The 13,383-nt window shown below is 36.7% G+C and overlaps 1 protein-coding gene across 1 annotated transcript in view; it reads left to right on the top strand.

The window, feature by feature from the left end:
- KDM5A (lysine demethylase 5A) overlaps positions 1 to 10,796 on the top strand; it is a 93,573-nt gene extending 82,777 nt beyond the window's left edge. Inside the window, exon 28 of the mRNA XM_028120979.2 lies at positions 6,100 to 10,796. Within this exon, the coding sequence (XP_027976780.1) occupies positions 6,100 to 6,306 (207 nt within the window). The 3' untranslated portion in view covers positions 6,307 to 10,796. The remainder of the gene's footprint in view (positions 1 to 6,099) is intronic.
- The last annotated feature ends 2,587 nt before the right edge of the window (positions 10,797 to 13,383 follow it).

Here is a 13,383-nt window from a genome sequence, read left to right on the forward strand (position 1 = left end):
TCAGTGTGCTTAATGGAAGAAATGTCGTGCTTTCAAAATCATGGACTTCGTGAACGTAACGAGACCAGAGCAGAGAGAAGCTGTGTGATAACCCTGGGTGGCAGTGCATTTCATGTGCTGTTAGCATAGCTGGGTGCAGTGTAGTATTTTAGTCCTTCTGCCTTCCCTGTATGGTGACTCAGAGAACTAAATACCTTGTCAGTTAGTTAGTCACAGTGGCCTCAAAATGTTCTGAGCCAGTATTTTAAGAGCTGTGGCAAATTGCATTACGATTTTTGTTCTAAAGACCTAAAACTAAGGGGTTAAATCTTCCCTTTTGGTCTGTGCCTTACCCACACTCAGGCCTATGTGCACTCTTCTAAATGGAGTAAGATTTTTTTCAAATACCTTGCAAAAAATAATTAAAACCTTTGAAGATTTATTTTAAAAGTTTTAGCCCTAAATTTTAAGTATAGTAATTATATGATGGCCGTTCTTTAGGTAATACTGACATTATGAACTTCTGAGAAAGATGGATAGACTTTATGAAAAATCCCAGTTCATTCAGTGACTGGAGATGTCTGTTATGGTTCCCATCAAGATTATTAGTAAATTCATAGTTTTAATTTTATTATGCTCATTATACCACTTGATATTTAAAATTTTAATACCTCCTCAATTTGAATATATGAACAGAATAAATATACTGCATCATTATTCCCTCACTTCCCTCCTCAGTCAAATACTTCTTAGAGCTTGAAGAGGTCTAACCTTGTCCAGGCTCTTCATTTTACAAATGATGAAACCAGGACTCAGTGAAGATAAATGATGTGACCAAAGTCACAGTGCTAAGTAGTGCAAAGCCAAAAGTAGAACCATGGTTTCCTGGCTCCCAGACCAGGTTTTCACCACTAATATCCCCACCCCACTGATAATTAAGATGTAAGTACAAAAACACATTCCAAAACTAAATGACACTTATATTTAAATTATACTTACTAAATGTTTTCCACTCATTTTTGGAAAATGAATATATTTTGGTAAGACACATATCCCCATAGTCTAACCTTCCAAGGACAATACCTCTACATATTTTAGTGTGTTTCCTTCTAGTCCTTTTTCCATATAATTTTATATCATGTCTATGATATATCTACTCACTTTTGTATCTTTATTGATTAAATATGTTTCTATTTTACAAACATTTTAAAGTATTTTAGTAGCTACCTTATATATATGTGTGTGTATTTTTCTTTCATTTTGAATTTATTCTCATCTGAATTTGTTCATTAAAGAGGTTGATGAAAGGTTAACTGTTTCTCTTTGGGTACTGAAGTATTGGCAACTTAGTGTTGGCAGAACCTTCTCCCTTTGTTTCTTTTTTAACTGATTTTATGGTAGTTTCAGACTGGCAGCAAGAAGTAGTGGTTCTTTTTCAAGCTTTCCTATCCTTCCTCTACAATGTTTATATCCATCATGAACCTTTTGCTTTCTCTTTTTTCACCTTTTCACTTAATCTTTCCCCTCCCCTTTGCTCAGCATTTTTAAATATCGCTCAGGTCATCTGTTATCTTCCTGTAGCATATAAACACTATAGGCAGTTTTTTTTTCCTCATCTGTTGTAAAATTGTTAAATTAACACATACCCTGCCTACTCTCGGGGTTGTGAGAATAAGAGGAGATAATCTATATGAAAGCATTTGCTAACAAAATGCAGTGTTAAAATGTGATGGTTATTTTTAAGTGAGCCCTAAGATTTGCTCCTAACATTAAAGGTATTTTTTTAAAATCTGCAAAGTTGTCTTAATAGAACAAAGGGTGACTTAGCTGAACATTCAGAGAAAATGTCTGTTTCAAACTATTAAAACATATACAAAAGTGAGGAAGGTGTGCCTTAACCTGTCATCGTCCTACATAAAAGAAACTTGGTAAATGTTGTATTTCTATAATGTGTTTAATTTTTAAACAGAAATTATTCCAGATTGTAAACATTTTGCCCATCGTTGCTGTTTTGCAATATTTAAGGTTCTCCAAGTTTGTTCTCAGCACTAGTTTTACTAAAGAAAAGGTATATTTCTTTAACTGCTTTGTAAAAGAATTTTACAACTTTCTCAATTTGAAGTATGGTATTTCTCTAAGAAAACCAATTGATGCATGACACATATCTTCAGAACAAAATGATGATAATGTTTTTAGAGAAGTCTGTGTTCTTAAAACATGCAGCAAAGAATAACTTCTAGGGTTCCTTCATATTTAGGTAAATGTACATTTACCATTTTTCTAACCAGTAATTACTATTACTTTTCCCCCAAAACATGCAGATTGAGAAAACTTTGAAGGGCTACCTAAACATACCTAGGCTCAATTTCAGGATGTTTTAGAAAGAGAAAAGAAAAATATTATCAGAATAATGTTGTAAGGGGTTAAAAAAAAAACTGTCTCTTCCATCATTATCAAATTACCTTCAAGGTGAAATTAATTTAAAAAATAATGAAAAAATAAAATATTAAGAACTGTTTTCAAAAAACTAGTTTTAAGGTTCAGAATCTTTTTCACCCTGAGGTCTGTCCCTTTCATTCAATCATACAGTTACCAAGAATAAAACAAGTTAACTTGAAGGAGCAAATTCTTTCAAGCTAACATTTAAGTAACATTTTTTTTCCTCTGTATTAGAATAAATAATCCTCTTATTTAGGAAAATAGACTCCTCCCCCCCCCTTCCTCTGGGCCTTTTCCTTACCCATTACTATTTCCATAAGAAGTTTGGGATGTAGAGATTAAGTTTATAAACCTATGTCTCTCACTTTTATTATTTGTTAGTCATTCTGATTTTAAAAGATTGTCATGGTGATGTGATGTCTCAGCCATGTGGAGATAGGCTAACCAACTGTTCCAATTTGCCTGGACTTTCCTAATTTTAGCACTGAAATTCCTGTGTCTTGGGAAATACCAATCTTGGGCTGGCTAGGAAGGTTGGTCACTTAATGTTGAGAGCACCAAAAAATACAAGGATTCTGAACATTGTTAAAGTGTACTTCACTGAGTAGATTGTTTTAATTTTTCATATCTGGTTTTTGCAAGGAATCTTGGTGCAGTAGAGATTGAATGCCAAAATAACAAAAGCTCCGTGGGGGAACTAAGCTAAGAATATCACTAAATCTCCAGGCCTTCCTTTTTCCCCATTGCAGTAATATGCTCTATGAAGTGAACAAGATGAAATATGCCAAATATTTTTAAGTGTAAATATGAAACCTATAGCAAAACATGAAATACCAAATTAACATTATTTCTTGTATTTAACATATTTCTCTTAAAATTTCCCCAAATCCAACTGGTAACCTATTTGTACTATACTTCTAAACCTCTTATCCATTAATATTTGAACAGCTCATAGCTGTGAAGTTTTTTAATAATTATTTTTGTGATTTGATAAGTAGATCTCTCAAAAATAATGAAAGGGGAAGTGACTTTTAGCACTTAATACGCAGTTAACCACATTCTGTCTTCTTGAGTCTTCAGGCCACTACATAGTCTGTTGCCCTGTGTCAAAATCATCAGTGGATTGAGTTGACATTCCAAACGTTAGTTTGCTTTATGATCCAGCGGGCCTTTTCAAACAAAAGTAGCACTGGAGTTGGATTGTTAGTACATGAATGTGATAAAAAGATGCTAGTAAGGGAAGGACTAATTTTTTCCCTGCTAGATAATTGGGGTGAATTTTTATATAATCTATAGACTGGGATAGAATCTGTGTACTGATGAATATCTCAAGAAAAGTTTATACTTTTTTGGAATGGTGGGAGAGCTAGGCTTAGGAATGGACCTGTAGCCAAAATCACAAAAGAGAACGTTTCTTACTTGAGAGAGATTGATAGATTTAATTTGAGGAAACCTGGAAGCCAGTGAGTATAGTGCAGAATTAGATTTTAAGAAACATGGAACCACTTTTCTTGGCAGCAAATACTGATAAATTAGGAACTTTCTTATCCTGTGGATTAGCATGACTGAGGACTGGACTGGATTAAGAGGGTTGGAGGTAGGAGTAGAGTTGTCTCTTGGTTCAGGGTGGCATTATAAAGAGGGTAATATCTCAGATTTGGGCAGCTCAAAGAAACAGATCATCTTCCCAGTTCTTTTTACCAGCTCCAGAGAGCCAAAGCACTCACCATCAGATTGGCACTTCATAAATCTCCATAGCTGCGGTACCTATATTTTTAGTTTGTTGCCCAGAAGTCATTTATCTGCCCCTGTCTGTCTTTCAGGTACTAGTTTACTAGCTGCAGTAGGAACATTTTGATCAATTTTCTTCACTACACAGACTTCAGAAGCTAAATATTACATAAACAATTACAGAACAAAAACAGAATTTGTTTTAGGAACGAATTGTAAAATGGCTCTGAATTTACTAGCAAGCAGTATCACAGAGTGCCAGGGATGATCAAATTTAGAATATACAAGAATTACCTAGAATCTGACTGAAAATATAGGCTTCTAGTTTATACCCCCAAGATATTCTGAGGCTGTAGGTTTGGGGTGGGTCTCAGCTACACTTTTAACAAACACAACAGGTAATTCTATGTAAGTGGTCTACACGTTTTGAGAAACAGTGCTGCAGCAGTTATTTCAAGGTGCAAAATGATTTTCGTATAAGATAAAATAATGAGTAGAGCCGTGAATCTGTGATCTTAAAAAACACGTCTAGTATCCTAGGCAGTGAACTGTTTTGCCATACATTATTTCATTTGTTCCTCTAAATAATCCTGTAAACAAGATGTTATCTCCATTTTACAAATGAAGAAATTGAGCCTTAATGAGATTAAGTTATTGGCCTCAAATTATACGTATCAGAACTCAGAACTTGTGACTGAATTCAGTAATCTTCATTTTGCACAGCACCATCTCTTAAGATCTAGAACTCTGGAATAGAAAGATTATTTTGACAAATGATTTTTCCCACGCTGTATCACAACCATAAAACCACTAACATGAGTGTCATCATTTTGATGATTCTTACTTATAGTACTTGGAAACTAATTTTGGAAACTACTCCCTTTCTCTGAAACTCATTTACCTAGCCAAAACCTCCTTCCTCTGTTCTTTCTCCTAAGCTGCACTGAGGTACCTATTTGATCCTTTCATGCCTCTTGGCTCTGAAATCTGGCAGAGCTCAGTGTTTTAAGTGGCTTTGAAAGTTGCCAGTGAGATGATCCAGATCCACTTTGTGCTGGGGAGAGGAAGAGTAGCTCATTTGTAATCTTAAAGGTTCTCATCTGCTGTGACGTCAGCTATAAAAAGTACAACAGTCACCCTCCAGATACAAAGCCCCAGATCACCTTATTGTTAACCCTAGGCCCAAGGCTTAAAGTCACCAAACTACAGTTGCTCTCTAGCCTCCTATAATCACGATATTCTCTGGAGGGTCCAAGTTTGCCTAGTATCTGCCACTGACCTATTTTACAAATGACTTTAATTTGAAACCCCAGGGTGATCTATTGACCTGTGACTTTGACTGTTTTAATTGGTTAATTTGTAAGATTTGACCTCTGATATTTGCTAACTTTTTATAGGGAGTTGTATTTGTAACGGAAGAAGAGAAGAATAAAAAATATTAGTTTTAAAAGTGGCCTATGTGACTGCTTTTCTAAAAAGGTATTTAATGCTCTTAGTACTTTGGCTTATCTCTTTGAAATAAAGCTAATACACAGGATTGCCTTCACATTGTTGTACTCTTCCTTTCTTGATCTAAGATAATTGCATTGTCTTAGAGCCTAGAAATTGTTAATATTAGCTAAAACTACTTGGCTGCTCTATTAGATGTTCCTTTTTTGTCAAGTTTTTCTCAAACATGTTTCTGCCTCAAAAGGAGCCCCGGGTAATTATGAGGTAATGGAGTACCTAAGAGGCCCAATTTTGTGGACATATTATGGTAAAATAGAATTTGGGGATGTATTAACTTCCCAATTTCTGTCTTTAAAAAGTAGCCCCATAAGAAGTTATCTCTGGACATCCCAGTTAATTTGCTATCATTTAAGCCAAGAAAGCTCTTTGTTTTTTTGTTTTTTTTTTTCCTAGGCTTAATGTTTATGTAACCTAAACATTCCCCAATCTTGTCTCCTACAGGTAGACTGGGTACAATGTGATGGTGGCTGTGATGAGTGGTTTCATCAAGTTTGTGTGGGTGTATCTCCAGAAATGGCTGAAAATGAAGATTACATCTGTATAAACTGTGCAAAGAAGCAAGGGCCAGATAGCCCAGGTCAAGCACCACCTCCTTCCTTCATAATGAGCTACAAACTACCAATGGAGGATCTTAAGGAGACCAGTTAGCAATTGCTGGGTTAGTTTGGGACATGGGGAGAAATGGACCACATTGAGACCTTAGTCATCAAGTAGAGTGGTGTAGATCCACTCAGAATGTTGCTTCCAAAGACGAATGGCCTTCAGAGAAAGTCCTCTTAGCTGACTTCCTCTTTGCATGGACTGTGTGACCTACATTCTCTTCAACACATCTATGCAGAGGGTGTCTTTGGTACAGCAGCCAGTATTTCAATTTATGTCTCCTCTGAGTATGGTTTGTTACTTTACAGCCAGACATGTGATTGAGCTCTAGAATGCTGGTTGGCATTAATACATTGGTATGCTAGCGGGGCATGTAGGCTGTGGCTTATGGCCAGTCGATATTAGTTAGTGGTGTACAGCCTGGGGGCAGCACCATCTGGAGGTGCTGATGACTTGGCACTCCTTAGGACAATTGGAGAGGAGTGAGAGTACCACTCTCCTTATACTGTTACCTGGCATATAATGCCCTACAGATACAACTATGGGAGCAACAGGGCCAAAGTTACTCCTGTTAGTCATGGGATAGTAGCCAGAGTCTAGATCCCAGCTACTTGTGTGTGTTTGTACCAAGAAGAAAACCCCAAGTGAGAGGCAGATCCCCTTATTTTCCTAAGGAGAGAAGTATGTCCTCTAGTTGAGAAGTCTGACTAGATTGGATTCTGGGAAGAAGAGTTTTTCTTATTTCAAGTCAAGGAGCCTTTTTTGGCTTTGAGAAGTCTTGCTGTCTTGGGTCTGCATTTTAGAGACAAGCAGGTACATGGATCCAGCCTCCTGCAAAAGAAGAGAAGACAAGTCAGAATGTTTTACTGAGACACAGTGATGCATGCTTTTCGGGGAAACCTTCATTCACAAGTATACCAGATACCACCAGGCTTCAGGCATGGCCATGAGCAAGACCAGCAAATAACAGCTTTTTGCCTTGCAGCCCTGACCCCAATGTCTGCTGTTTCCAACACTGGCAATTTCTGATTGTGGCCCACAGCAGATGCTGTTGAATAACACCATGGCTTCATCAGAGAATGTGGGGTTGTAGCACCTCTGGGTGATAAAGTTGTTTTAGTAAATCCATTTTTAAAAAAAGAAAAAAAGGACTTGTTTTTACTTTTTTCTAAATGTCTCTGACTACTGACTGTTCTATAAATAGATTATTTTTCCTTTTTTAATATACATATATGAATATATAAATATATATATTTACTGTTACCAGCAGCATATGACAGAGTTTCAGCATCAAAAATCCATTTGGGGGCTTGCTTTCTCTTTTTTGCTTTTTAATCAACCCCATTCCTTCCTTGTAGTACAAGGAGTTAGCACTTCCTTCTCCGTCCTAGCCTGACCAGATTTTCCATGTTGTTTTTGTTCAAATAGATAATTACATTTCCTTTGTGTGTTGGAACTTGTCCCTGTCTGTTGGGAAACTTGGTGTTTCTATCTGTGGTGGCTGTTTTGTTTTTGTATGTGAATGTTTGAAACTATGGTGCTGTGTCCTCTTTCCCCCTGTTGTGTTCTCTATTCTTGTTAAGGTGTTAGGTAAGCTATATGGAAACGTTTATTAGAAGGGGACTCTTTTTTTTAAAGGACAAAAAAAACAACCAACCAAAAAAACCTAAAAGTAGTGTTTGGTCTTCACTATCCTGTGTCCCTTTATTTTGGTTAAAAATCTGTGGTTTGACTTAATCCATCAGTTTTCTTTTTAAAAGGGAGGAGCAGGGTGAGCCTAGAGAACAGCTTTTCCCTTTTGGCCCCAATCTCTTAAAGAAATGTCTTCTAGTAACTAGAAGTGAAATGTACTGTCCAGTTACAGTTTGAGTGGGTATGAGATTTAACTCAAAAGGCATCTTACTACAAAAAAGCAAAAGCTTTCCTGTAAAACCCAGTTTCTGTAAATGCATTCTCTATGGTTCATACTACCTAATTTTTGATCATTCTTCCCTTAATATTATATAGTATTTTTAGTGTTTTGACCTGTTAAGAGGTTCATACGTGTCACTGTGCATGATCTTAAGTGTGTATATGATTTAAGATTTCAGTGGATATTCAAGGTAACTATTAACCAATTTCACAAGTTTTCATTTTGCCAATCTATATAAAGGTATTATTTAGTTAAAAAATTTCATCTGGTTGATGTTGTAAAAGAAAGCACAATATTTTTTTGCCTTTTCTCTGTAAAGATCTTCAAATACTTGTGAGTAAAAAATTGAATGCAGTTTTAAATGATGGCTGCCTGGGTGGAATACATTTAAAAATATTTCATTTTTCTTCCTAGTCACCTATTAACCTTACTCAGCCATCAGTGGAGGGGCATGAAGATGCTGAGAAAGATGACTAAGGTGCTCTGCTTCCTGGAATATGGTGGATGGATGTAGGTGGCTGTTTAGGGAATAATTTATGTCCTTAATACGGTATTTACCTGCTGGAGACATGAGAAAGGGATGCAAGGCAGTCTCCAACCATGAGTAGCTCCCTGTTTACTTTCTGGTATTCTGAAACTTAAATATATGATTTAGTTGATACTATGAGCTTTTCTGTATTTATTTGAAAGTCACAGAGGATTTGGTCTGACTTGACCGTAGATTTAGACCAAGGCTGAGAAGAACAGATAAGAGAAAGTAGTTTAAAAAAATAAAAAAAGGCGGGCGGGGGGAAGAAAAATGAACATATACAAGTCTGTAATTGTGGAAATAATGAACTAAGATTCATCTATTTAAAGACATGCCGGTGTCATAATATAAAACATTGTTTTCAGTTAGAGGAAATTACTTACAATTTATTCCATTCTTCAGCGTTGTAACATTTCATATCAAAACCTGATTTAAAATGTTCCTTTACCCTTCTCTCCAAAGTTGCAAATTTTCACCATTGGTATTTTAACTTCTATGTGAATTCTATCAAAGGTGTTTCTTACTACCTTCATTATAACTATGTTGGGGAAGGTTATAGAAAGAAAAATGAAAAAATGCTATGTAGGTCTTTAGTATTTTCAAAGTGGGTAGGTCATTGGAACTATGCAAATCCCCAAGTTTACAACTATAGCATTAGTAGTTCGCTTTCTTGTTGGCAGAAGAGGGGACATTTTCTTCCCACAAATGTTTATTTTACTTACAGATAATTATTGCAACAAAGCCATGTTGAGATTTAGATGCTAAGACTCCCTTCCTGAGTTGCTGCAAACCACCTTTGCACTGCATGATTCAAATTTGTGCCTCAGTAAAATTACAAGTTACTGTATGTCATACTTTGAATAATTGAAAAGATAAGCATTAAATCTGTGATTGCCCACCATGTACTTATTTAATAATCAAAATCTTAGCAAAGGCTAGCAGACCTGTAAGAGTAGAATAATTTTACCTGTGCTTCACTTCTGTTCTTCTCTGCTTTTGTCTTTGGTGTCCAAAAAATGTCAGTTTATTTGTTTTTCTTAATTTTAAGATTCTGGATGCAGTTCAGTGCACATAAAAGAAACTCCCTGCTTGTCAATATTTTAATTCTGTAGTACATTTGTGTGAATATCAGCCAGTACTTAAAATAGGAGGATGAAAGGAGAAATTGAGAAGCCTCTTCTTTCAAACGGTGGGACTATCTACTTTTTAAAGGAGAAAGTGACAATTTGGAGTGGGATTTAAAAACTGTAAATTGTGGAAGAATTTAAGCTGTTAAAGTCCCACATATAACCAGGTTCAATAAAGGTTTACATATGGAACTAGCTTCATATGTGTGTAGAAAGTTGCTTTTGCAGTAGGTCTGTTAAGTATTAATTTTAAAAAGCAGGCAACTGATTTGTCTTTTACATTTTGAACCCCTCCCCTTTTAAAATTAAAGCATATCATTACTTCTTTGGATATGGATGTGCCAAGTGATATTCACAACATGAGAAGGAAAGAATGGGATGTGAATATATTTTGGAATTGCAGTCTTCTCTTGGCCTGGATCATATCCAGTCACCACTATGCAACAAATGATGTGCCCTGGGAAAGGAGATGCCGGGTTCAGATATAACCCTGCTTATTCTTACTTTTGCAATACTCCAAGATGTCTGAACAGGAATGTCTTTTGTAAACCTCAAGACCCTCTATTGATTATTCTCTTACATATTTATTTACCTGTTAGTGAGACACTTAAATATAATATGGACTCTAATTTACCAGGGTTTTTGTGGTGCCTTATGAAAAGTATAACTTGATTTCTTGTTTTTTTTGAGCATGTTTTTCATTTGTTTTCTGAAAGAATATTAGATATGGTTATTTGCATTACATCTGAAAAATAAAAGTTTTGTGTGTGTGCTCAGGATCCCCCCCTACTCTGTCATTACATTGGTGGCAACTCTAAATGGTAACCACATAAAGGTCAATTTTGGTAATGAGTATTGATGATCCTGGGGAAAACTGGCAAGTATATGAGAGCCACTTTTAACCTGTGCCAAAGCAGTTTCTAATATTGCAATTGCTCTCTATAAAATAAAATACTGGCCTCAAATAATTTTCAGTGGTGTGTTTAGCCTATTCCTGAGCATAGTGTTTTCAGAAAGTGTGACGTGGAAGAAGTGATTCTCGAAGATTTCACTTGTCCTCTATTTTCAGCAAGAATCCAGTGATGACCAGCAGACATTTCCCCACCTTTGATTTTTTTTTTTTTTAAGATTTTATTTGTTTATTTGACAGAGCGAGAGCAGGAACACAAGCAGGGGGAGTGGGAGAGGGAGAAGCAGGCCTCCCGCCGAGCAGGGAGCCCGATACGGGGCTCGATCCCAGGACACCGGGATCATGACCTGAGCCGAAGGCAGACGCCTAACGACTGAGCCACCCAGGTGCCCCCCCACCTTTGATTCTTGAGCAGTTTATTCCTTGCAGCAAACCAGTAATAGGGAAAACGAGAAAAAACTTTAATTTTGGCCTCCTAATGCTTAAATTAGTTCAAACTGCAGCTTACTTCAAAGATAGCATTTTTTACTTATTGCCAAAATTACCAGGTCTTGCGGTCATTGCTGAAAATGTTAAGTTTCTGCTTTCAATGAAATTGGCCTCAAATATGAAGTATGTGACTGTGTATATATGTGTGTTGGTGAGAAAAAATGGTAGGAAGAAGGGAAAAAAATCTAGTTATTAAATTGGAAAATATTTTTCTTACCAACAAAAAAAGACCCCTGAAATTCCATACAGTGACAGATTTTGTTTAAAAATTATGTGGGATCCTCCCAGTTAAGCAAGTATTTCATGGGGCCTTGCCATTGTGGTTGATTTTATGAATAAACTGAAGATCCAGAATCTTGGCCATTAGCCATTAATTGGGAAGTCAACACATGATACAAGGAGAGAAAACAAAACAGAAAAATACTATATTATATGAATAAACTTAGAATGATTTTGGAATTTCTTGATTCTTTTTACCTACTTGTTCTTTAAAGTATATTTCTACACTACTTTTAGGAGGAAGAAAGATGTAATTCACATTTCCATCTAGTAAAGTTCCATGAAATTTCTTTACCAAAGATTTTCCCTAACCTTGTCTTTGGCGCTAGGTTGAGTATATTATTAATGGGAAAGAAGGCACCACACAAAGTCTAGAAAATGGCTTAATGGATCCAGCTGGTAAACCTTGTATTAAGGAACCCTGATGAGTTCCCCCGGAATATTGGGATGAAGTCAGAATTGTTTGTAGCTTACAAAAACAAACGAACAAAAACTTCAAAAAGAGGACTTTAGGATTACATAAAGTAAAGAACATAGATTTAGGAATCAAATAAATAATGGGTTTTAGCTCTGTATATGACCTTATATTAGTTTCTTTGAGACTTAAGTTTCCTACCATGTGTGGGTTCAGGTGGATAGAAAGACATTAAGTCATAGCCCCTTCCCTTGAGAGAAGGTGAGACAGATGATTTTTTTTTTAAAGATTTATTTATTTATTTTGAGAGAGTGAGAGAGAGAGTACATGAGAGGGGGGAGGGTCAGAGGGAGAAGCAGGCTCCTCGCCGAGCAGGGAGCCCGATGCGGGACTTGATCCCAGGACTCCAGGATCATGACCTGAGCCGAAGGCAGTCGCCCTAACTGACTGAGCCACCCAGGCGCCCCAGATGATGATTTTTAAGGATGTTTCCTAATAAAACTTTTATAGAATTTCGAGAGGAAGATAGTAGAGGGATTTTGGACATGTAGTCCAAATCCCTATTTAATGATAGATCTATTCAGTACTTCTGATGAAGGAATATACAGACTATAGTGAATATTCTATTTTTAGGAAATGTAAATATTAATCACTTACATATTAGAGCTTACCCATAGTCTTCACTTGGGTCTGAATTTTGCAGAGTTCAAGCGCTTTTATGTATGCCCCAAGACTGACATCTCACCATTCTATCCAGTGCCCAACTCTGTGGAAGTAAGGTGATAGTATCAGACACATTTTGATGGACCTAACTGTACCACTCCCTCCTCCTGAATTGGTATTTGGCCTTAGTAATATTTTCCTACCATTCAAAGCAAAGGCTCCCTCCCTCTCCACACTAGGCTGCACTGTGCTGAAACCAGTATGTCACTCACTGATCCCTAGTCTTAGTAGGCTAGTTTTCTTTTTGGCCTAACCTTGCCATCCTCTCGAGTTGGGGGCTAAGCTTTGTCGAGACACAAAATGAATAATTACTAATACTCTTTGGAACCCAGAACAACAGTTCAAGCACACCTAGTCTTGGGCAGTGCTCAGTGCTTCTATTTATTTTGTTATAGACACATTACTTCAGAGTTCCAGTTGGAACATTAAGGCCGGTTTAATACACTTGGCTTCCCATCCCAGTGATTCATTGCTGCCATCTAAAATAGATGTCCAGGGGGGTGCCTGGGTGGCTCAGTCGGTTAAGTGTCCGACTCTTGATCTCAGCTCAAGTGTTGATCTCAGGGTTGTAAGTGCAAGCCCCATGTTGGGTGTGGAGCCTACTTATAGTAAAAGAAAAAGCAAAGGAAGAAAGAAAATAAATGATAGCCCATCCAGTCATCAGTCCTCTCTTGTATTTCATTGCTGTTACCTACTATCCCCAATTCATGGTCCCATTGCTGCCCTTTCTTCCAATTTCTT

The sequence above is a fragment of the Eumetopias jubatus genome, unplaced genomic scaffold (assembly GCF_037043125.1).
Source record: "Eumetopias jubatus isolate StellerSeaLion01/CBP00866 unplaced genomic scaffold, mEumJub1_p1.0 scaffold_8, whole genome shotgun sequence".
NCBI lineage: Eukaryota > Metazoa > Chordata > Mammalia > Carnivora > Otariidae > Eumetopias > Eumetopias jubatus.